Source organism: Sphaeramia orbicularis, chromosome 12 (assembly GCF_902148855.1).
Source record: "Sphaeramia orbicularis chromosome 12, fSphaOr1.1, whole genome shotgun sequence".
Taxonomy (NCBI): Eukaryota; Metazoa; Chordata; class Actinopteri; order Kurtiformes; family Apogonidae; genus Sphaeramia; species Sphaeramia orbicularis.
This window is the reverse complement of record NC_043968.1, coordinates 47453460-47475738: the sequence shown is the minus strand read 5'-3', so window position 1 is coordinate 47475738 and position 22279 is coordinate 47453460. Positions and strand designations below refer to the sequence as shown.

Sequence of the window (22279 nt, the reverse complement as noted above, 5' to 3'; positions counted from 1 at the left end):
TTTGGGAACTGCCACAGAAGTCACACTGGGTCCTTATGGGTTAAAGAAATCCTTATTGGTGACCCTATATTTGCTTTTCACTCGTTGGAATGTGAGGATTGAGCCTCCCCGAACCATGTCCCCAACAACTTTGACACCCTTGGGCTTCCAGTCAGCGAGAAAGTCCGGGTTCTCATGAATAGGAGTTAGCAAAGAAACAGTTTCTGTATCCTTCCAATTTCCTGACATTATGCGAAATGATTAACACATTCTTTAAAAGCACATTGTCTTTTACTAGTGTTGTAACCTTACCAGGAGAGATATATAATAAATTCTGCAAGGGTATCCTACATAGAGAGGCTGATTCACAGCTGAGCCGCACTGAATCAGGGTCATCTATGAACCATTCTAAAAGAAACTTGAACTGTGCAGTCCACAAGTAAAAAGGAAATGAAGGTCCTGCTAAGCCACCATTTTTAACAGGTGTCTTATCCTGGGTTTTTTCTTACGCCAAATAAATGATATAATAGTCCTATTTAATTTTGCAAAAACGTTCCTTGACAAAATAACTGGCAATATCTGAAAGAAATCCAGGAGGCATGGGAGGATGTTCATTTTGATCAAATGAATACAACCCAAAAGGGACAGGATAGGCCTCAGCATCTATCTCATTAAGTTGGTTGATGTTGCAGTTGTAGCTCATGGTCTCAAAGGCTGGTGGTTCAAAACCGCTTTATAACACCAGCGATGATGCTTATGCGTGCACATGTTCACACGCTGTCAAATGTTTAAGTTAATATGTAGTCAAGTTTAATTTCCATCGGCATCCATTGTAGCATTAGAAGCACGTCCCAAATTCAGCTCAGAATTAATTTACATCATTACATGTTTAATAGCGGCAATATTTTAGTTTCCCTGTCAGACTCTGGAATTGCAAATTAGACTATGTTGACCACCACAGTTTATGGAACTAATGGGAAAAACTAAGTTAGCATCTACATATTAAATGTGACATTAAAACTGTTCTGCCTTTAAGTGATCTGTTCCATCCAGGGTTGAACTGTGACTGGGGTCTTTTGGTTAATGTCATCTCGCCACCACTCCACACCACATGTATTTTTAGATGATAACATTACTCTCATTTGTACTTTGTAGAAAACGTCCCGGTGAGAAACTCCGACGTGGACTACAGGCTGCTGGAAGCTGCTAAAGCTGGAGACCTGGACACTGTCAAGGTACATTGATTCTGTTTTTATTTTACACGTTATTCAGATGAATGTGCAAAAGACTGATTTTTAAACTGAACTCAACCCGTCAAAAAAAAAAAAAAAAGTACCACCTTAAAATGGGTCAAAATCCATCATTCTGATAAGTCTTAGAAAGTATTCTGAACAGATTGATTATATTTTCTAAACCACTTGGTTAGATTTTGCCAAAAATGGTGCTTTAGCTGTTAAAGGATAAAAGGACAGAAAGTACGCACTTCATTTGTCTCTTAACAGTCAATACACCTCTTACCTGGAAAATGATAATGGATATGAAAAATCATTTCAGAGAACTCAACCTCAGTGGCTTGTGTAATGACACTGAACCTGGGATATGACACGCTCCACAAATCTGTCCCGATGCCTCATTAATATTGGAAATAAGGTTGAAACTAGCCCAGAAAAAGTGTTTAAAGCATCCTGACAAGATATGGACCACATTTTATGTCAATTTAAAAGAACAAGTATGTTGAAACAGTATGCTTTAAATCTTTTTTAAATTCTTATGGAGAGTTCTGTTTTCATCTGTAAAGTCTTTATTGTGTAATCTAACAAAATGTCCTGACCTTTGTGACGGTTCCTGGTGCCCTTATGTGCTCCTAGCTGTAGTGATTGTTCTTAAATGTCAGGTGGATTTTGTTCACTGTTTTCATTTGTGTCTTCTATTGTTGTTCACATTGATTTTGGTAAAAAATTGTATACTCGTACTCTCACCAAAGGCCACATGCTGAGTCCCATTTTGTGTGACTGCTGGTTTGGACAGAGAGAGGAATAAAAACAGCACAGCCACTGTTAGCAGTTTGATGTGCACCAGGCCCACTCATGTTAAAAATGTAGGCGCTCATGATGCACTCTAATATGCTTCGGATAAAACCACCCACTAAAAGTCAGGACCCGGTGAGATTGGGCAAAGTGTCTGACAGAAGTTTGCAGAGGAGAATGAAAAGCAGCGTCTTTATATGGCAGAGACAGACAGTAGTGGCGTTCTCCACAGGCAGAGCCTTTCCAGATGAGCCTCTGTCAGTCTCTGATGTACGATGCTTTGGCACGTCGGCAGGGGATTGTAGTGAAACAGAAGATGAGCTCTGGTCTGACTTTCTGTCAGTCTCTTTTTACCTGACACAAAGACTCTCACAAAGACAGGGGTTAACAGTCTGACTGCGCTACTGATTGACATTTGAAAAAAAAAATAACAGTTTCGACCTGTCCTCGGCTGATTCCTGTCATCTGTTCAGATTTTGAGGAGTGTGAACTGTTCAGCTGTGACAGTGAAAGATGGTAACCCCAAGCAACGGGTCAAAGATTTCATGATTTCCTATTTCATTCATTCAAAGCAGAAAAGCCCGTCAGAAACTAAGCGTGCTGTTCTGCAAACCGGAAGATAAAGCTGACACACAAAGAAATAATTCATTTATATGAGACATCTGTTACCTAATTTAAAGTTGCAGATGTAGGCTCGGGCATCAGCATGTGGTATTAATCAACAGCGGTTTTAATGAGATTAATTTAATGAGATTTTCAACATAAGAGTTATTCTGTAATTCTTAGTTCTCTGTGTGGTGTCATTGGTTATTAAAAGCATGGTCTACTTGCAGTGTATCAATGAATTTTAATCACAAATGATCATCACATCAAAAGGGAGAAAGGATCATGCATGTGTGGTGAAAATTGCAACGTTTCATATTTGATGAAATGTTAGTTATCTTATTTCTATTTAAAAAAATCAAACATTTCCTAAATTAATTTCCAACGCATCAGCAGTAGGGGGTCCTTTTCATCTTGATGTGAACGGGAACATGCTGATCCACACACAGGGCAAATGCAGCATTTACACAGAAACTGTAAATGGTTAAATATACAATCATTTGAAGACGCAGAAAAGTTTTCAAGTATTTAATAATGACTGGTCTGAAGGCTCAAAGGGATCAGAACTTAACCTTCAGTGAGAATCAGACAGAGGAACAGGCTGACCAGGATGTTGGTACTTCAGCAGGACATGGGCCAAAACTCCCTTACATTTTGGAGCAGTTTCTTTAAAATAAAAAGGTTGCTGGAGAGTCCCTTGCAAGCCTAGAAAATAAATATACAGCATGCAAGCTCTGGGCGCGTCACATAATACAGTTCAACCATGACGAGACCTGACAATGACAGGCGGCGAACAGAGCTCAGTAGGTGGTGGTCAGTAGTATCACACAGATACTGGTGCATTCTGTAGGTTAAGTAAATGGTTTTAGACATATTAGTCTGTACATATCACAGACGTGTCAGTAGAGTTAAGAGCAACCAGGTAATTTCAGCTACTTGTCAAATGTTAACTCAGACAAATGTGAAATCCAGATGTATTTCGGTTGTGGGTGTGAAATTATGGAATGGACCTGATGATGATTTAAGTCGTTCACGTCTCTGATAAAGTTTAAAAAATGCCTTAAGTATAAGACCATTCAGGAATATTAAGTGGAGATGGTAGATGCATTTTTGTTTTCTTATTGATTCATTTGTTATAATGACAATGCTCAATAATGTACTCATTTAAATTACCGTACTTTCCGGGCTATAAGCCACACCTGACTATAAGCTGCGGCTGACTTTAAGTCACACCTGACTATAAGCCAATGGTGTCTACGTTGTGATATGAGATATTTACACAGAAAGATGATAAACAGAAAGATTATTTAAATATTTATTTCCATACCTTAATTGCTTTTTTCCAAACAGTGCCTGTAACACGGCAGTAAAATGGCAGGAACTGGTTAAAAAACCCAGAAAAGTCATTGATCACTATCTTCATCCTCCTTCTGCTCATTGAAATCACTGAAGTCGTCTTCTTCAGTGTCGGAGTTGAACAACCTCAAAGTCTCTGTCACACACTTCCGTGCAGCAGCTCCATTTCCTTAGACAGACACATCGATTGCTTTTAACTTAAAAGCTGCAAAATATGCATTTCTTCGTGTGTTTTCCATGATGAGGGTTTGTGCATGACACGCAAAATGATTGTTAAAAGTTAAGATTAAAACTTCTCCTCTTGGGATCACCTCTTCCACCTGTCTGTCTCACTTTTGCACTTCCTGCTAGAGCGCCCCCTGGTGGCCGTTAGCCTGTAAAAATCTATACTCGAGCTGCATCGTTGTATAAGCCGCAGGGTTCAAAATGAGAAAAAAGTAGTCAGGAAAGTACGGTAATATAAGCAGTGTGTCAGGTGAAAAGGATAGGCAAAAAATTCTGGCCTATTCCTTTTTTTGGTTTTTGTGTTTATTGTGGTTGTTGTACTGTGTGTGGTGATTACTGTACAAACCAAAAATAAACCATTCATTCATTCATTCAGGCTGTGTTTTACAGTATAACAATCATGTCAACTTTGCAATATAGTAATCCATAATAATGAAATAATGCTACACAAGCTAATGTAGCTAAGACCAAATATTGTAATGAAAAATCAAGAGATTTGATAATTGTGTTGATGTAACTTCTCAACTACAAGTACAATAAAGCTATCTTTTCAGATAAAATGTTATTCTATTTTAATTATTATTATTTTATTTGATACATATGAGGTTCTGATGTCTTACTAAAGCTAGCTGTGAGCACACAGACAGCACTCATATGCATAATAAGTCCTACAATAGTTTACATAGATGAGTAAAGGGAAATTAACCGCATAGACCAAAACTATCAGGTTTATTTTTGCTGTAAAGTCGAAGAACTGCAGTTTGTGACTCCTTTATCATCATGCCAGTTAACCAGCTGCACCAACTGACAAAAGGAGGAAACATAGGTCATAATGTGTGGTTTGTTTGTGGTTCAATAATACTGTGTACCAGAAGAGTGGACTGTGGGCCTCAGTGGAGCTCTGATCGTTAAAGCCCCTTCAGGTTCCTCGAGAATAGTGTTATATAAGTCATGAAGGTAAACTATACAATAGATTTCCAACTGTGTCTGTTCTGAGTTACTCAAAAGAGGTGTAATTGGGTCTGAAATAAGGTGAAAGTGAGCAGAAAACTCATATTACTGTCCATTAACAGCAGGGCAGTGGGAATCTGCTGCAGTTCAGCAGAAATGCTTTATTTCTCAACTGAGCCATTAACTTCACTGTTGTAACAGTTGCACCTTAAAACCAATTTTTTTCACATATTGTATTTCAAAGTTTTTTTCAACATGAGCAATGATGTGCGAGCAATGGAACAGAGTTACCATTTTTCTTGCAGTAGTAGTGTTTGTCTTTGGATTTCATTAGTTGTGTCATCGTGTTAGTTTCTGTTCATAAAAATCATCTTTCCTCTGAAGTAGATTCTTCTGTTTCTAATATTACATTTTCTGGTACTGCCTATTATAGTTGTCTTTCCTACTAGTAAAAGGGCCTGTAGTCTGCAGAGAAACAAAGATTAAACATGAGGAATGTACAGATTTGGCCTGTTTGTATATATTCAAATTTTCCCCAGTTGTCTCCAAAGTGTGTGACGTTGTCTGGTGATTCAGCAGCCGCTGTTTCTGATGATCCTTTTTTTAGTGTTCTGCTCTCACTTTTTGTATCTGCGGATATGAAAACCTGAGATCTTGAGATATTTGTCACGACTGCTCAGCTGCCTTGTGTGGTGAGAAATAACAGCAGTGGCTGTGGTGTTATTTGGCACAAACATTTCAAAATAACCTGCCTTCTACTTGTGAAAGAGCTCTTAAAATACATGGATCAATGCCAGTTTGATAAATAGAAGTAGAATTTGGAGAAAGGTTTGTGTCTTAATCTGCTGTCCTTGTCTCTTTGTCACCCTCTCTGCAGTCACTGTGTACAGCTCAGAATGTGAATTGTAGAGATTTGGAAGGACGACACTCCACCCCACTTCACTTCGCTGCCGGATACAACCGAGTGTCAGTGGTGGAGTATCTGCTGCACCACGGCGCTGACGTCCATGCCAAGGACAAAGGGTGGGATGCTTAATCTGTACTTTAAAGAATAAAAGAAAAACAAACATGAATTAGCAAAACAGCCTGTTTCCTTTGCAGATAATAATAATAATAAAAAAACATAAATAATAATATCAATAATAATCACCATCATAATATATTGCATTTAGTGCTGTCAAACGATTACAATTTTTAATCAGATTAATCACAGGGTTGCTGTGGATTAATTTTAATTAATCACAATTAATCTATATTAATCGTGTCTCATTTTGCATGAACAAACAGACTCAAGAAAGAAGGGAATATATATGCACTTAATGTGTTTGCCACAAGTTGTAATCTGCGTTAATGCCTTACTTTTGCCAGCCCTAATTGCATTCATAAAGCACTTTTCATTCAAAAGAATCTCATGATTATTAAGTCATAGCAAAATTACAGAGCAAAAAGGTACAACTATTACTTCTCTATTTGTGTATTCCTGTTCTTTCCCATCGCAGTGGTCTGGTTCCCCTCCATAACGCCTGTTCATACGGTCACTACGAGGTGGCAGAGCTGCTGGTCAGACATGGAGCCTCAGTAAACGTGGCCGACCTGTGGAAGTTCACACCGCTCCATGAGGCCGCGGCCAAGGGCAAATATGAGATCTGCAAACTGCTGCTGAAGGTTAGACCTGCTTCTTCTAAACAGAGGGAGGCAATGACTGTTCAGGGTTTTAGTACCACGTTCACTTTTAAGAACAACTGAATAGATCCTCTCTGTTTTGGTGGCGTCGTGATTAGTCAGTAAATATGAGTCAATTCAGAGAGGACAGTCATGTCACTATGCACCTTATTACCTCGCCTCCTGAGGGGGAGGCAAAGGGTATTGTTTTTGTTTCGGTTTGTTTGTTTGTTTGTTTGGTAACACTCTAGCAGCAAAACTATGGGTTGAATTCATACCAAATTGGGTTTATAGATTGCCAGTGACCCAGAATAGATCTGATTACATTTTGGGAACTGTGGGTCAGAGATCAATTTTTTATGAGCTTTGTAATTTTATTTTCTCATCTATATTATAAAAGCCAAGGGGCCTCTGTGTGTGTGTGTGTGTGTGTGTGTGTGTGTGTGTGTGTGTGTGTGTGTGTGTGTGCGTGTATGTGTGGCTGGAGACTCACACAAAATCCTGAAACAGCTGACAGTTGCAGTTTAGCATATGTATCTAGTTTTGGTCAAGGAACAGACTAACAAAAATGGCAAGTTGATAGGACCAATATTTTGGGAGATATTAGTAATTTTGGAATAGAATAGCCTTACAATCACGTTGCTATACCCAGAATGCTATGGTGGTGACTGCTGGACAAATGTGCTACAGCATGCACAAATACACAACAGCATAAAAACTACCACATCTAGAACCGGTGGATCCCCACAGGTCAACGTGCTAGTTTTCTTGTAATGGGTGAAACTTCACATGTCTGTAGCAGCAAAACTATTGGTTGAATTCATACCAAATTGGGTTTATAGATTGCCAGTGACCCAGAACACATGTGGTTACATTTTGGGAAAAGTAGGTCAACGTTTACATTTTTAATGAATTTTTTAAATCTTTTTTTTCTCCCATTTTCTTATAATAGGCGAAATTTCAAATGTCTATAAATACATCAATTTTGTTTCAATTTACTTCAAATTTGGCACATATAAGGAAGCAATTGATATGTTGACATCAGCACATGCATAGACATGATGACATCAGTTGGATCGATGCCAAAATAAGCTACAATACATGTGAGAGGCGGGGTTTGTTGTGCCTGGCACCACTTGTTATTTAATTATATTCTGTGATTTCAGCATCACTTCTTCGTTTTACCTCTGTGTTTACCTGCATAGCATATGTCAGTGTTTGCCTTCATCCCAAGGTAGACAATACTCTTACTCAGTTGTACATGGATTATGAAAATGTAAATTACACTGGTGTTCCTGTTTACATGCAGCTTCACTTGTAGTGTTTTGCTTCAAAAATCACTTTTCCACTGGGTGCAGACTGGTGTAATCTTGTGAAACACAGTCTGATTCTTCTGTTTCTTTAACTTCCTAAGACCTGGGAAAGTAAAAGTTTTGGCTTTTACATTAAATAATTGTCTTGATTGGAAACAACATAATGCAACAGTTTTTTCAGATACATTTTTTTTTTATTTTTTTTTTTTATGTAATGTCCTTTGCAGTCAACAGCAATTTTTTAAGTAAAGCTGTTAAACTCTTGTCCCTTACAGAGGACAAAAATCTGTTGCTGAGCCTCAGGTGGTTCTCAGGTGGATTTGGTTCTGTGTCACATGAAATATATAAAAGCACATTGATATCTTTGATCATAGCAAAAAAATAAAAGTGAGGGAGGTTCACAGATGGTCCAAGACACAGTGCTGACAGTTTGATAAATTACGGATGACCATCACACAGTGTGAAACTGCTACAACCTATGTCTACTTAACAACCAATGGGAACACACCCTGAAATGACACACTGATCAACCTGACAGGTGTGCTTGTGTTTAGTACAATGGCTAAACTCAAGCTTTATTTCCGGTTTTCCTTCTTTTCCCAAATCACAGCTAGGTTCACACTCTCCTCCCTCCTTTCAAGTTTGGTTGTTTTCCAGTCACATAAATATCACCGTGTAGACACACAATCATGAGTTTAGTTTTATTGTGTACAATTACCAGGGCGCAGGTAGACAGTGTGCCTTAATGACACTTAAATCTTTTAGTTTTACTTGCATCATATTGCCTGAGATTCACTAGATTTTATCATCCAACAGACTGTATATGTGTCATACTCAAGTTTATGAGATCCAAGTGGCACTGTGTGTCTGGCAATAAACTTATAAGACTTATGAAATAACACAGTCTGTAGGAGCTTTTATCCACCCTCAGAAATCAGTGGTGTGATATTAAGCCATTTCTAAAAACCTGTCAGTGTCCACTTCTTTCATAATGTTCCAAACCAGGTGCGTGACTCCTTCCAGGCAGAAATCTAAGCTTTAATTTTGCTCTTGCATCTCTGACCGCAGCCTTGCAAATAGTAGTAGCTGTATACAATGCACAGGAATAAGTGAAAGAAGGTGAGAGGTTTTGGGTTACAAATTGCTGTGAAAAATCCAACTGAGATGTTTTTTGTTGTAGAATGCTTTTAATACCTGAATAATAACAGCCTATATCAAATTCTGAATATGTTAATCCAGTATTTGGAGGAGAAATGGAATATTAAGGTGCATGTAAATGTCAGTGTTTCACTTCTTGACAAGGAAGATCTCATCAGGTGTTCTGTTGGTTTGTAAATGTGCATTATTCCCTTGGCCTGGGTATAAAATATATTCAATATATAGTATTTCTAATTATAATACTTTATGTGGTATTTCTATTTTCACATATTTAAAAAATTGTGCCTAGAATAAAGAGATCTGCAATTCTGCCAAAGATGTCAATGTACTGGATTATAGAGACATGAACTGAATCTGTTCACACCAAAGGGCTGATGGATTTATGTGACCACTAGAGGGAGTAGTGAGGGACTCTTTCGGTCTCCCATGGTGAGGAAAACTAACACTATGGGCCTTTGACCAAAGTGTCAGAAAGGGATGATATGGGATGAGAACCATTAAGAAACAACTTTTAATTTCAAAGGAAGTGACAAAATGATAAAAGCTAGAGGCACTGTTGTTTCGCCACTGGACACAGCTGTAAATGAACAGAATGGAGTTTGATGTTGAAATGGCAGCATTTTTTCTGAATGGATGAGTTTGATTATGAGGCTTATGAAGGTCTAAAGTTATTATGTGATATTATCTTTGCTAAGTTGCAGCTTTTAACAACACAAACTGTACAGAAAACGGAGGTGACTTGTGGTTTTACTGTGGCTGTTTTTTTAAGTCCAGCGGCCCAAATGGGTCCGATGGACTATGGGTATCAGTTGTCATCCATCTGTCGTCTGTCCGTAAACAATTTCTCACAAATCTAATTCTCTGAAACCGTCAGTCACAATGACTTGATATTTCTTTTGGAGCATCTTTGGGGTAAGGTCTACCAAGTTTATCCAAAGAATTGGGAAATATAAATTTTTGAATTTTTATGAATTTTTGAAAGTGTAAAAATCCCCATTGGTTTATAATGGGACAAATTTCGAAGTACTATAACTTGAAAACAGTTGTAGTTATTGATATGATTACCATTTATCAACAGATAGGAATTCACATATGGGCTTTCCTTTGGTGCCATGACCTTGAAAGGTCAAAGAATGTCAATTAAGGACCCTTGGTCCTATTTTTTTAAAAACAGAGATGAGCTAACAGAGCAATAATGTAAACTATCTGCTGATGCAGCGTGTGGAGATCATTATGTAGTTTTTTTGTTTTTTTTTTAACAAACTGGCCAAAATAAGCAGCTATGAGTTTTATTTGAAGATGAAAACTTGATGATCCTATAATACAGATGTGTGTAAACAAATGAGCTTTATACTTTATTTTGTGAGTGATACAGTCTGTGGAAATGTGTTGGTGGTTTTGGTAGTCGTAAGTGTGTTCTGGTACGTGACTTCGCCCTGCTAGTGAGTATAGTAATAGTAGTAATATCAGTAAAGTAGTAATATCAATACTACATAGAACTCCTTTAAAGGGTTAAGTGTGTGTGTGTATTTTGTGATATCTAGTGGTGAAGTTACAGACTGCAGCTGACTTGACTCTTTCTGTAGATATAAACAGCTCATTCTTGAGGTAACAAGACACTGATTGTTACCTTTGCATTATTATACACTAATGAAAATATATTATGAATTGTATACTCCATTTCTATAATGAAATCATCCTAAATCTTACATCTGGACTTTTAAAATGTACACGTGTAAATGAACTTGTGTTTGTTTCAATGTCTCTACTTTGCTATGCTAAGGATTGAATGCACAAAGTAAGGTATAAAAATACATTTTTGCATTATTATACACTAATGAAAATATATTATGAATTGTATACTCCATTTCTATAATGAAATCATCCTAAATCTTACATCTGGACTTTTAAAATGTACACGTGTAAATGAACGTGTGTTTGTTTCAATGTCTCTACTTTGCTATGCTAAGGATTGAATGCACAAAGTAAGGTATAAAAATACATTTTTGCCCATGATTCCTTTGTTTTTGTCCTTAATTGCAAATGAGACTGTAGGTTGGCATGAAACAGAAGCACAAACTGATGTTTTCTTCTTCATCTCTGTAAAACATGCCACATAAGGCCGATTTGGAAACATGCCCTTTTGAGTCATCTTAAAGAACCCGACTGCAATTATACAAGCAGGATCTACATTAACATGTATTTGGTGCAGCTTTGACGTTGTGTGAACATCACATCTATTACACCTTGTCTACAGTTTGATATGATTACACGTGAGGCAGAATCTTCTTTGCTGAATTATACCTGAATCCTTTCTCAGGCTAATTAGAAGCACGTGTTCAGTAAATCGGCTGTAATATCTGTTGTGCAACAACTGATCGTCACATCTTTTCTGCTCTAAATGAGTCCTGTGAAATGTTGCCGCATCACAGCTGAATGTTTTGTTTTTCACATTATAAACACCTCCAGACAAGGTTACATCACCACTGTGTAGCTGCCATATGGGGCTGCATAAATTATTGTTAGATCAACAGTGCTGAAGTCACAGAGGATGCACACACACAAAAACAGACCAAACACACTTTAACGGCAGAGAAAATGTTCAGCTTCGGGGCTCATGATTTAAAATTCCTTTGTTGGAATGTTTTAGATCAAGTTTGTAACAGAAAATGGAGTAAATAAACAAATTTATACTGAAAATTTAACAACCAGACAAGAATATTCAATAAGTTCCTCACAAGGAAGGTCACAAAAGAAAAGGGGTAAAATGGATCTATTGTTTTTGCTTAGAGCCCGTTAAATATTGCAGCTAACAGCATTTCATAAGCATGTGAGCAGCCAGCAACAAAGAAAAGTTGTTGTAAGGACAAGTACGACACTTTGTATAACTGACATGGTCAGTGTTAGAAGCAGGGATGTACGGCGTCAGATGGTTATTTGTGGTTTTGAATTATTGGTAAAGGTGGTGATGATACAAAAATGATGTAGAAGATGCAACAAGATTAAACAAGATGCAGAATGTAACGCGACAAAATACCAATAGTTTCTGATTTTGTGGGATTTTCGTGCTTATTTTATTTAAAGTTCTTATTCAGCAAAATAAAAACACACAAAACAGTTATGTGTTGGTTTAAACTATTCTCATAAGTGATATTTAAAGTATCATTAGAGTGTTTAGAATATGTGAGGATGAAGTTATGTTGAAGATGCCAATGTACTGGATTACAGAGATACAGATTTATGTGACCACTAGAGGGAGGAGTGAGTCTGTTGGTCTCTAATAGTGACGAAAACTAACGCCACAGGGCCTTTGACTAAAGCAGTGGCACTCGAAGTGTGGTCCGCGAGAGGATGTCATAAAAAAGTCAAATTTATGTCAGTGTTTCTCAAATCACCCTCATCTGATTTCCAAAGCAAAGTTTCGAGTACAGATAATTGTTTTCTAAATTAAAATTGAATCAAATGTAGCCTAAATAAGCCTAGGAGTAGACTTTTCTTGAATTTGTCTATGCAAACCCACATTTTGTGCCACTGTCCCTATACAGTTCGGTTACCTAGGTTACCTGTTGTCATATTAAAGACCTCTCGTGACTTGTGAATTGTGGTGGAAAGGAAGTTGAATAGCTAACTAATAAGAAACAAAACAAAATGAAGAGTGACTTGAGCAGTTCTAAAATACAACAATAGATCGGTGACTGAAGAGAAAAGCTGGAGAAATGACAACCAATGTTAGCAACACGGTGCAAAGACATTCTGTTAGCATCGACCATTTGTAATATACTGCAGACTTAATTTGTGATATACAAAATGTAATAATATTGTAATATAGGCTGTTTAAAAAGTTGTTTTTCTTTTCTTAAGGGTGGGAGTGGGAAACTGGCTAGCTGGTTTGGTGGTCTGTGAATTTTTTTTTTTTATGATGAAGTGGTCTTTGGTGTAAATAAGTTTGAGAACCACTGGACTAAAGCATCAGAAAGTGATGCGATGGGATGAGAACCAATAAGAAACAACTTTCAAAGTCCCAGAAAGTGACAGAATGTTAGAAGCTCTGTTGTTTTCACCACTAGACACAGCTCTAAATGAAAAGAATGGAGTTTGATGATGAAATCCCAATATTTCTTCTACAGGGGGGAGTTTGATTATGAGGTTTATGAAAGTATAAAGTTATTATGTGATGTCATAATCTTCACTGTTTGTTGTTCAGACTCAACTGTGACAGTTCTGACCCTGTTTGAATGATTAAAATCAGATCTTTTGACAGCACAAGCCATACAGAAAATGGGGTGATATATAGTTTTACTGTTTTCTATCTAATACAGAGCTAAGCTAACAGAGCTATAATGTAAACTATCAGTTAATGCAAACATGAAGATTATTAGACATAGTGTTATTTTGACCGATTGTAAAAATAACTGGCTCTTGGTTTTTGTTTGAAGGAGAAAACTTAATGACAGCATAAAACAATACAATATTTCATACCATCTGTGGAAACATAGTGTTGATTCATAAGTGTGTTTTGGTACGTGACTTCCCCTGCTGACAGTTTGCTATATTAAAGCTACATGAACATTTCATAAACCTAGAGGAAAACAAAATAAAATGCAATGATAGAACCTTTTTCCAACATCAAAATATGAGGGCAAAAAGTAAAAGTATGATAAATAAAATACACCCTGAAAAGAAAAGGAAAAACGTAGATTATGTAATAATTAAAATTTTACTTCCCAGTCTAGTAACAAAGCCGTCAGATGAGTCCAGCGTGTGTTAAACAGCAGCGGCGTGGCGGTGCTGATGAATGCCGTGACGCTTCCTGCAGAGTGTGTGGATGGTGCAGTGGTGTTCCGTGGATGACAGCTGAGTGGAGTGGGAGGCAGGAGGCCAGTGCTGAGGAAGGTGACAGCTGTGGGGAGAAATGTGTTTGTCAGTGCGAGTGTGCAGGCGTACAGGGTTCTATACCGCTCCAGAGGGGAAAAGATACAGGAAATAACATGAACTATACTGACGAGGGACGAGCCCAGACGTGGAGCTGCTCTCCTTAAGGCGGAGAGAAAACAGGAAGCTTTGATCTGGTGATTAAGCCGACAGTTTTAATCATCAGCATCGTGTTCAAACAATTAGTCGACACAATTATTGATGTTCAGCTGATGAAATAATTTATCAAGCACAAAGGCTCCAGCTTTTCAATCATGTTTATGGGTCATTCCAGACCAGCTCACTCCAAATTTTGCATATTTGTGATGAAGAAAAATCATTTTCAGCTCAAATTGCTTCCAGGCACTGTTGGATGAATGTATATCATAGGTCACACAAGGGTCACCACATCTCATCTCACAATCACAAACAATCTTGTTCTACTATGAACTAAGTTACAAAATCCTAAATATTCTAGTACAGGGGTAGGCAACCTGTGGCTCCAGGGCCACATTTGGCTCTTGGGCCCTTTTCTAGGGACTCCATGTGGCTTTGTCAAAATATGTATGAAAATGAATAACACTAAGACTCTTTATTTATTTTATTTTGTTTTATTATTTTTTTTATACATTTGCTATTATTGTCGGAACCATAAAGTCAATCTGATGTTATGCAGCTGTAAAAATATAGACTATATTCTAAATGAATCTAAAACCAGAAGCAGAAGAAGTAGTAATATTAGAGTACTTTTTATTTTATGACACTGATGGTATTCATCTGTAGTCTCCATTACAAAGAAAGCATTGACATAGCAGTAAATTTTTGCTGCACAACACAATAATGGCATTTTCTGTAGTGTAGTTCTGTAATTTCTTTGTAGTTCTGTAAATGCACCAAAACTTTGGTTTATTCTCAACATATTCCATACAAACTAATCATAAAGAGCTTCTTAAACAATCATCACTTTCAGGTAAAACATATAGGGATATGTTTTGGTTCAAGACAATTTAGTTTTTCTATTTCTGTTCTAAAATGGCTGTTTAGATTGTAAAGGTTGCCGACCCATGCGCTAGTACTTTTTTTTAGTTCTGAATTTATTACATTTGTACTGTGACTAAATTTCATCATTACTGTCTGTATTCTGAGTTTCACATTTCTTATTTTTCGCTGGAATTAGTAAATTTGAATTAGCAACATCCAAGAAACATGAGGGTCAGTTGCAGCTAACCAATACTTGTTGCTAGAATCAAACTGGTAAACATAAATCTCTACAGGAGGTTTTGGTTTCTTGCAGCTAAATTTAGATTTTTTAAATAGTATTAATTAGGGCTGCACGATATTGGGAAAACTGACATTGCGATTTTGTTTTAACCCTGCGATACATATTGCGATATGAAAAAATACTCAGGAGGATATAATAGCTGTATGGTGCCAATGTAAGTGGTCAAACAAATTAGTTGTGTTACGTCTCGTTGTGGCAACAGATGTAAGACACTATCGACACAGAACACGTGTTTCAGTTTCATCCTTCTTGTAGTTGAAATAATTCCAGATAACTGATGTTGCTTTTCTTTTTGGCACCAAGTCTTCATTTTCAGTGATTTTCTCTTGTTCGTTGCTCATTTTTCAATGTTGTTACCGGCGACTCATGCCATGTGCAGGGGCGTGGTCTGCTTCGGCAAACTGATTAAGGCAAGGCAAGTTTATTTGTATAGCACATTTCAGCAACAAGGCAATTCAAGGTGCTTCACACAGGACATTGAAATTCAACGACAAGGGAAAAAGAAACACATTTAAAACATAATAAAAGAAACATGTAAAAGGCGATTAAAAACAGCAAGTAAGAAAACAACACATAAAACCCAAAAATATAAAAACACACACATATTAAAGTAAGAGTTGCAGTGCAGAGTTTCGAAAGAGAACGATTGTGATGGGTGGATCGCTGTGCGCAGTGTGTGTCAGGTGATGAGAACACAATGAGTTTGTTTGCCTCCTACATTGCAGGACCTGCGCAGTAACTATTGCGCACATGTACATTGCGATGACAATGCTCATATGATATATTATGCGGCTCTAGTATTAATATAGTTCTGTCAGATCTAGACATTTAGTCCTGTGTAAAAAAAAAAAAAAAAAAAAGTAAAAGAAAACTCTTTGGAAGTTTTAATGTGAATGTTCTAATATTTATTGATGCATTAAAGTTTGAAAGCTATTATATTATTCCGTGATTTTAGTAATAACCTCAGGATATTCCAAGATCCCATGAACTCAAAGTTTTAACAAAGAACTTACATTGACAAGAACTGAAGGGCTACGATATTGTTCCTTTATAACAGGGTCTTCCTGCAACAGAGCTACATCCACAATGGCCTAAAAGAGGGTTTCAAAAGCACCACAGTTTTCCTCTAACAGCCTTAATATGGATAAGATGTGACTGCTAATTTTTGTGCCATGACAACATCAATATGTAGCAGCAGAGTTGGCAACGTGGTTTGACATGTTGGACTGAAAACCACCTTTTTGCTTCGCTGCTTTTTGGTGTTTTAGGGGTTGTATGTTGTATTAATATTCCAAAGTCATCAGCAGAAGGAAGTCATGTACCAGAACACACTTAGAACCAAAAGCACCAACAAATGAACGCTATATATCCACAGACTGTATCACTCACTGAATAAATTCTAAAGCTCATTGTTCATACGCCTGTGCATTACTTCCTCAATCAAAAACTCATACCCACTTATTTTGACAGTCAAAATAACACTGTCTTATAATTGTCATGTGATTTTTCAGCTGATGGTTTACATTATATCTCTGTTAGCTTAGCTCAGTTTTCTGTACAGCTGGTGTTGTCAATATCTGAACTAAAGATCTGTTTGGAATTGTCCAAACAAGGTCAGACCTCTCACAGTTTAGTCTGAACTATGGATCAACAGACGGTGAACCTAGCAAACATAATAGATAGAAGCTTTCTATCCTCATAAGCTTCGTAATCAATTCTAAAAAAAAAAAAGAAAAAAAAGAAAGAAAAAATTACTTTGGCATGACTGCTGGACTGTTTTAGGCAGTATTTTTTTTTTACCACATACTGTAGAGTGACAAAATTGTGTTAAACCCATAAAGACCCAAACAGCCACCGGTGACACAAACTGATATTAACTATTTAATACCTGTTGATCCACTAATCCTATCAATACATGTAAATAATTGGTGTAAAATACAGTTTGTCATCTTTTCATGGTCATCAGATACAGTATAACCCATTTGGACGTTCAGAGGCTCCATAGTTACCATGGAAACACCGTCATCTTCTACAGCATTGATTCACCAGTAAAACCCATGGAGTTGGCTCAAAGACAGTGGAAGGAGACAGTTGTTTTTACATTCAGTTAGCAATATTTTGCTGAAAAAGTCATTTTTTTCTCCATTTTTCTCTGTTTTGATATGATTGACTTTGAATTTACATTGACTTTTCATGAACATCTACATGATCTGTCAACTAAATAGGGGAAAATACATGATACACCAAAAAAAAATAGAACATACAGAGGATAATATTATTAAAACAATTAAATAAATCAGTTAAGAAAGGTAGAAATAGGGGGAAATGAATTTGGGACAATTGCCATCAAGTAACACTGGGTCTTTACAGTTAACTTCTTAGCAGTGGAAGTTATTTCTTTGTATAAAACAATAACAGACCTGGTGATTTTGGAGAACTGTTCTGAACAGTAGCTCTGTTAATGTGTGATTCTGTTTCAGTTGATCACGATTAGGGGTGTGTACTGGCAAGAATCTAGCAATACGATACAAATCACAAAACTAGGATCACGATATGATATATCACGATATATCATGATACTGTTATAAAGGCAATTTTTGTTTGTTTCTTTTTTTTAATGATTATTTCCTTGAAGAATTGAATTACACCAGAAATATGCATAAATACTCAACACATTTTTATTTTTATCAGAACAGGATCTAATGCTATATACTGTATATCACAAAATTTCCCTGTGTTAAAACTTAAATTATGTTTTGTAGACATTACAGTTTAAGATCCTGTTCAAATGTTCATATTCTATTAGTTCAGAACTAACATCAGAACATTATTTTTGTGCAATCCAAACAAAGGAACTAACATTATTAAATAAAAGAGTGTTAAATAGTAATAAATAAAATATAAATAAAAAAGAAAAACAAAAAAAGCAAAAATGAACCTCCACAATATCGACATTTGTTGGTATGTAATTATTATCATGTAAATTGACTGTTAACTGTTACCCGTGGTGACACAACCAGGAATGTACTTTGTTTCTATTTTTTTACACACATTTTGGTTCTATAATGTAAATACTGTCAAATGAGTTTATTCTAATTCGGTGTAGGCCTATTTTGTTCATTGTTCTGGCTTGAAGTCAAAGGACAGGAGTGAGTATTTAAAATGTTATTATGTTAAGTTATTTGATGATGAGAATGGGGGTGGAATTAAATAAGTTTTTCTTCTTCCCACTCCTTTTCGAGTATAGATGAATGATTTTTTGGGGAATTTTGAATTTGCATGTATTCTGTAAATGCTCGAAATAAACAAATGAAATGAAATGAAATGAATAAATGCCTTAAAATATCGATACAGTACTTTTTAATATCGATACAGTATTGTGAAATGAAATATCACGATATATTGCAGAACCGTTATTTTCTTACACCCCTAATCACAATATTAACTTTTGGTTCTTGTCAGTATAAGCTCCATGTTGGTAACATTCAGCATGTTCATGAGCATGAATTCAGGCTGAGATTGCATGTAAATGTGAAGCCTTATTATTTTGGACTCTTTGAGGTAGCAGTGATGCTTAGTACTTCTATACCGCCACGATGAGTTTTTGTTTTGTTTTGTGGTTTTTTTTGTCCTGATGGCCTGGATGTGGACAGAGCTGTTCTATACCGGACTGAACTGTCACAGGCTCAGGAGGTGATATTTGTCTAGACCATCGAGGGATGGACGTGGGACTGGAATCACCATCTGTCTGAGCAGCTTTGTTTGTTTGTGTTGATCCACCGTAAGCCTCGACTTATTTACTGTTTGAGGACGCAGACCTAATGTTCTGAGGGAAACATTACCTTCATCCTCTTCTCACTCGCCTCTTGCGGAAATGAAGCCGTCACAAGTGTCGACTCCTAGGGGGAAGTGGATAAAGGTATCATAAAACGCTGTTGAATAAAACAAATGAAAGCGATCCCTATCCTACTATCAGTGTGAAGTGAGCAGATAAATCCTCATTGCGTTGTTTCTATAGTTCAGAGATACAGCAGCTCCCCAAGGCCACACTTACTGTTGAGATCTCACGCAGTACGAGCTCCAGAGGCAAAGGTTAGAGACTCAGACAGCAGATCGATTGTCTGAGGTGAGGGAAGCGTTAGGCCTTGTGCGTTTATTTCCCCTTCTTGGGAAATGATGATTTTGAACGGTACACATAACAACTCCCTCATTTCCCCCCCTTTAACCCACACACAGACACAGTACCAGTGTTCCAGTACTCCTCTGTTAATCTGCCGTGGCCTCGGGTTGTTACTGTTCTCTCTCTTTTTAAATAAACTATTCCAGAGTTCAGCAGTAGGTTTCCCTTTGTCTTCTCTGCATGTCACCAACTTCCCTTTGTCCCATTTCTTTGTGTGGGATTTGTGCTCAGAATAATGTGCTGCTCCCACAGCTGTGACAGTCTTTGAGGTTCTTATTGAGGAGCACAAAACACATATTAGCGCTTCATTTGTTGGGAGAGATTTGCAAAGGCGTAATGAATTTCTCATCCATCAAAGTGTAATCTGGAGTCTTGTTAACGCTTGAAATGCGTGAACGTCGGCGAGTATAGACAGGGCGTGACGTCTTGCTGTGATGAGATTTTGGGTTTCTGTATGTGGCTGCCTGTTAATTATTAATAAATTAAATACGTAAATGTTTTTTTTCCTCCAACATGGTTGAGAATTACTTTTTCCACCTAAATTTCTAGCCTCCAACTGTATTAATTTCTTCCGTTTGTCTGGAGAAGAGGATCTAGTGGCGAGAGTATAGAAATGAAGAACGAGGGCATAAAAATGATTATTCTTTTAATTTGCACCTTGTTACATAAATGTGATGGTAATTAAAACCTGTCTGAAGTATCTGAGTCGCTGTCGCGGTTCTGAAGTAGGTCAGACATAGTTCCATTTTCCATATTATATTAAACAGTACACAAGACTGAAATCATCACATTGACCTAAAGGCTGCAGATGCACAACAGTAAATGAAGCTTAACAAATGCACATGTTTAAGTCATTAAATAGAAAATGCATCACTCACTCATCTGTTAAACACAAAGACAATGTGCACTTACAACAGCGCTTTCTGCCAATAATGGAATTGAGTCACATTAAATTACTTTAAACCTTTAAGACCTACAACTGTTTTTGCAGCAGCTTCCAAATGAGTTTTTCTGTCCAACCTTTCCTAAGTGATTTATCACCATTTATTATATTATTCACTGCATTTTTTTAGTGAAAAGCAGGTATCTTTCAGTACTTAATCTCCTGACAATGTAGATATTTATAAAAGCGTAAATTTTAAGGTTATTATATCAAAACAGAAAACTGAAGCAGAATATAATATTAAGTGAACATAAAAGCAGCCGTCTACAACCACTGTCATTTATCAAACTACACCGTTGTCCATTAAAATGGAATACTTTTGTTTTCAGACACATTCCTCTTTGTATTCCTATTCATACACGTCAGTAATCACCTTTAACCTGGTGCAATGATTACATACTGAGTCCCTGTTACACTTTATTTATCAAGAATAAATCATATTGTCACAATCATGTCATGAGAAGAGGAAAAAATATTTGTTTCTGACTGTATGGGCAACAGTGTAGATGAGTTTTACTGATGAATCAATGTCAGAAGATGACAGTGTTTCCATGTTCAATATGAAGCCTCTGAACGTCTAAATGGGTCATATTTGTGATAACATTGGTCAACAACAAATTTATTGTTTAAGTTTTTTGAGCTGATTTAGGATAATTTTGGTGTGCTGAATCCAAAAATCACATTAATTTTGCTCAATCAGGTCAACTTTCTGAACTATGCTACATATTGGCTTTTTAACATTTTTGCTTACATTTATGGGCATTTTCACATCATATGACAAAAAATTCTTTCACATTTCTTGCAATAAATGAGTTCTGAATATTTTACTTTTGCCAATTTATGATTAATGTTTTTTTTAATATTACAGGTGAATGAAATGGCTTCGACTAGAAGATCTTGCAAAAATAAGCCTGACGTATTCTGCTACATCTGCGGTGAATACACCATTGTACCTAACAGGAATCCTGTTAGAAAATGATTTTTTTTCTCTTAAAACCTATTTTGGGTGAGAACTATATAAAAAAATCAACTGATAAAGTCACAAAAATGTAATCAATTTTGTGAGAAGATCAAATTTTTCAAAATCAAATTAGCAAAAAATCCTGACCTGATTGAGAAAAACAGATGTCATTTTTGGATTTAGCGTTGCAAAATGGTCCTAATTCCTAGACAACTTGCAAAAAACATTTTTTTTTGTAACCCAGTGTAATTAAAAGCAGAGAAACTGGAGTTTAACAGAATTATTTCAATGTATTGATGAGATTGCGGGTACATTAGTTGTTAAACATTTTATTTTGGTAGATGCTATTGGTTGCTGGAAGCCGTCCTATGTCTTTGTGGGTCAAACCATGAATTTTCAGCAAAGCAGCCTCTGTTCATCTACAGCGTTCCTCTTCCTCCATCTGTTTACCCAACAGATGATTAAACATATTATGAACATTACATCCATAAAGCCACCAGTGTCTCCAGTCATTCCTCCAGTTTGTCTGGAAAGAGCATTTCTTTCATTTAGAATATAATTATAGCTGAGAGATTATAGAAACAGAGAAGCAGGGCATAAAAATCATAAATAGGATAAGTTAAAAAAAAAAAAAGTTTGAAAAAGAGAATTCAGTCATATGACATAATGGACATTTTGAGGCCGTCTGTGGACACCCAGGGGAACGGTCCCACAGCTTCAAAATCTGA

General features: G+C 36.7%; 1 protein-coding gene across 3 annotated transcripts in view; it reads left to right on the top strand.

Moving 5' to 3' along the window:
- Positions 1–22279, top strand: part of LOC115429514 (poly [ADP-ribose] polymerase tankyrase-1) — a 158385-nt gene that overhangs the window by 112718 nt on the left and 23388 nt on the right. For all 3 annotated transcript variants that reach the window (XR_003936795.1, XM_030149037.1, XM_030149038.1), the window contains 3 exons: positions 1135–1214; positions 6019–6164; positions 6641–6806. Coding sequence is in view for 2 of the 3 variants with exons in the window: in XM_030149037.1 (XP_030004897.1) it covers positions 1135–1214; positions 6019–6164; positions 6641–6806 (392 nt within the window). In the remaining variant the exon portion in view is untranslated. The remainder of the gene's footprint in view (positions 1–1134; positions 1215–6018; positions 6165–6640; positions 6807–22279) is intronic.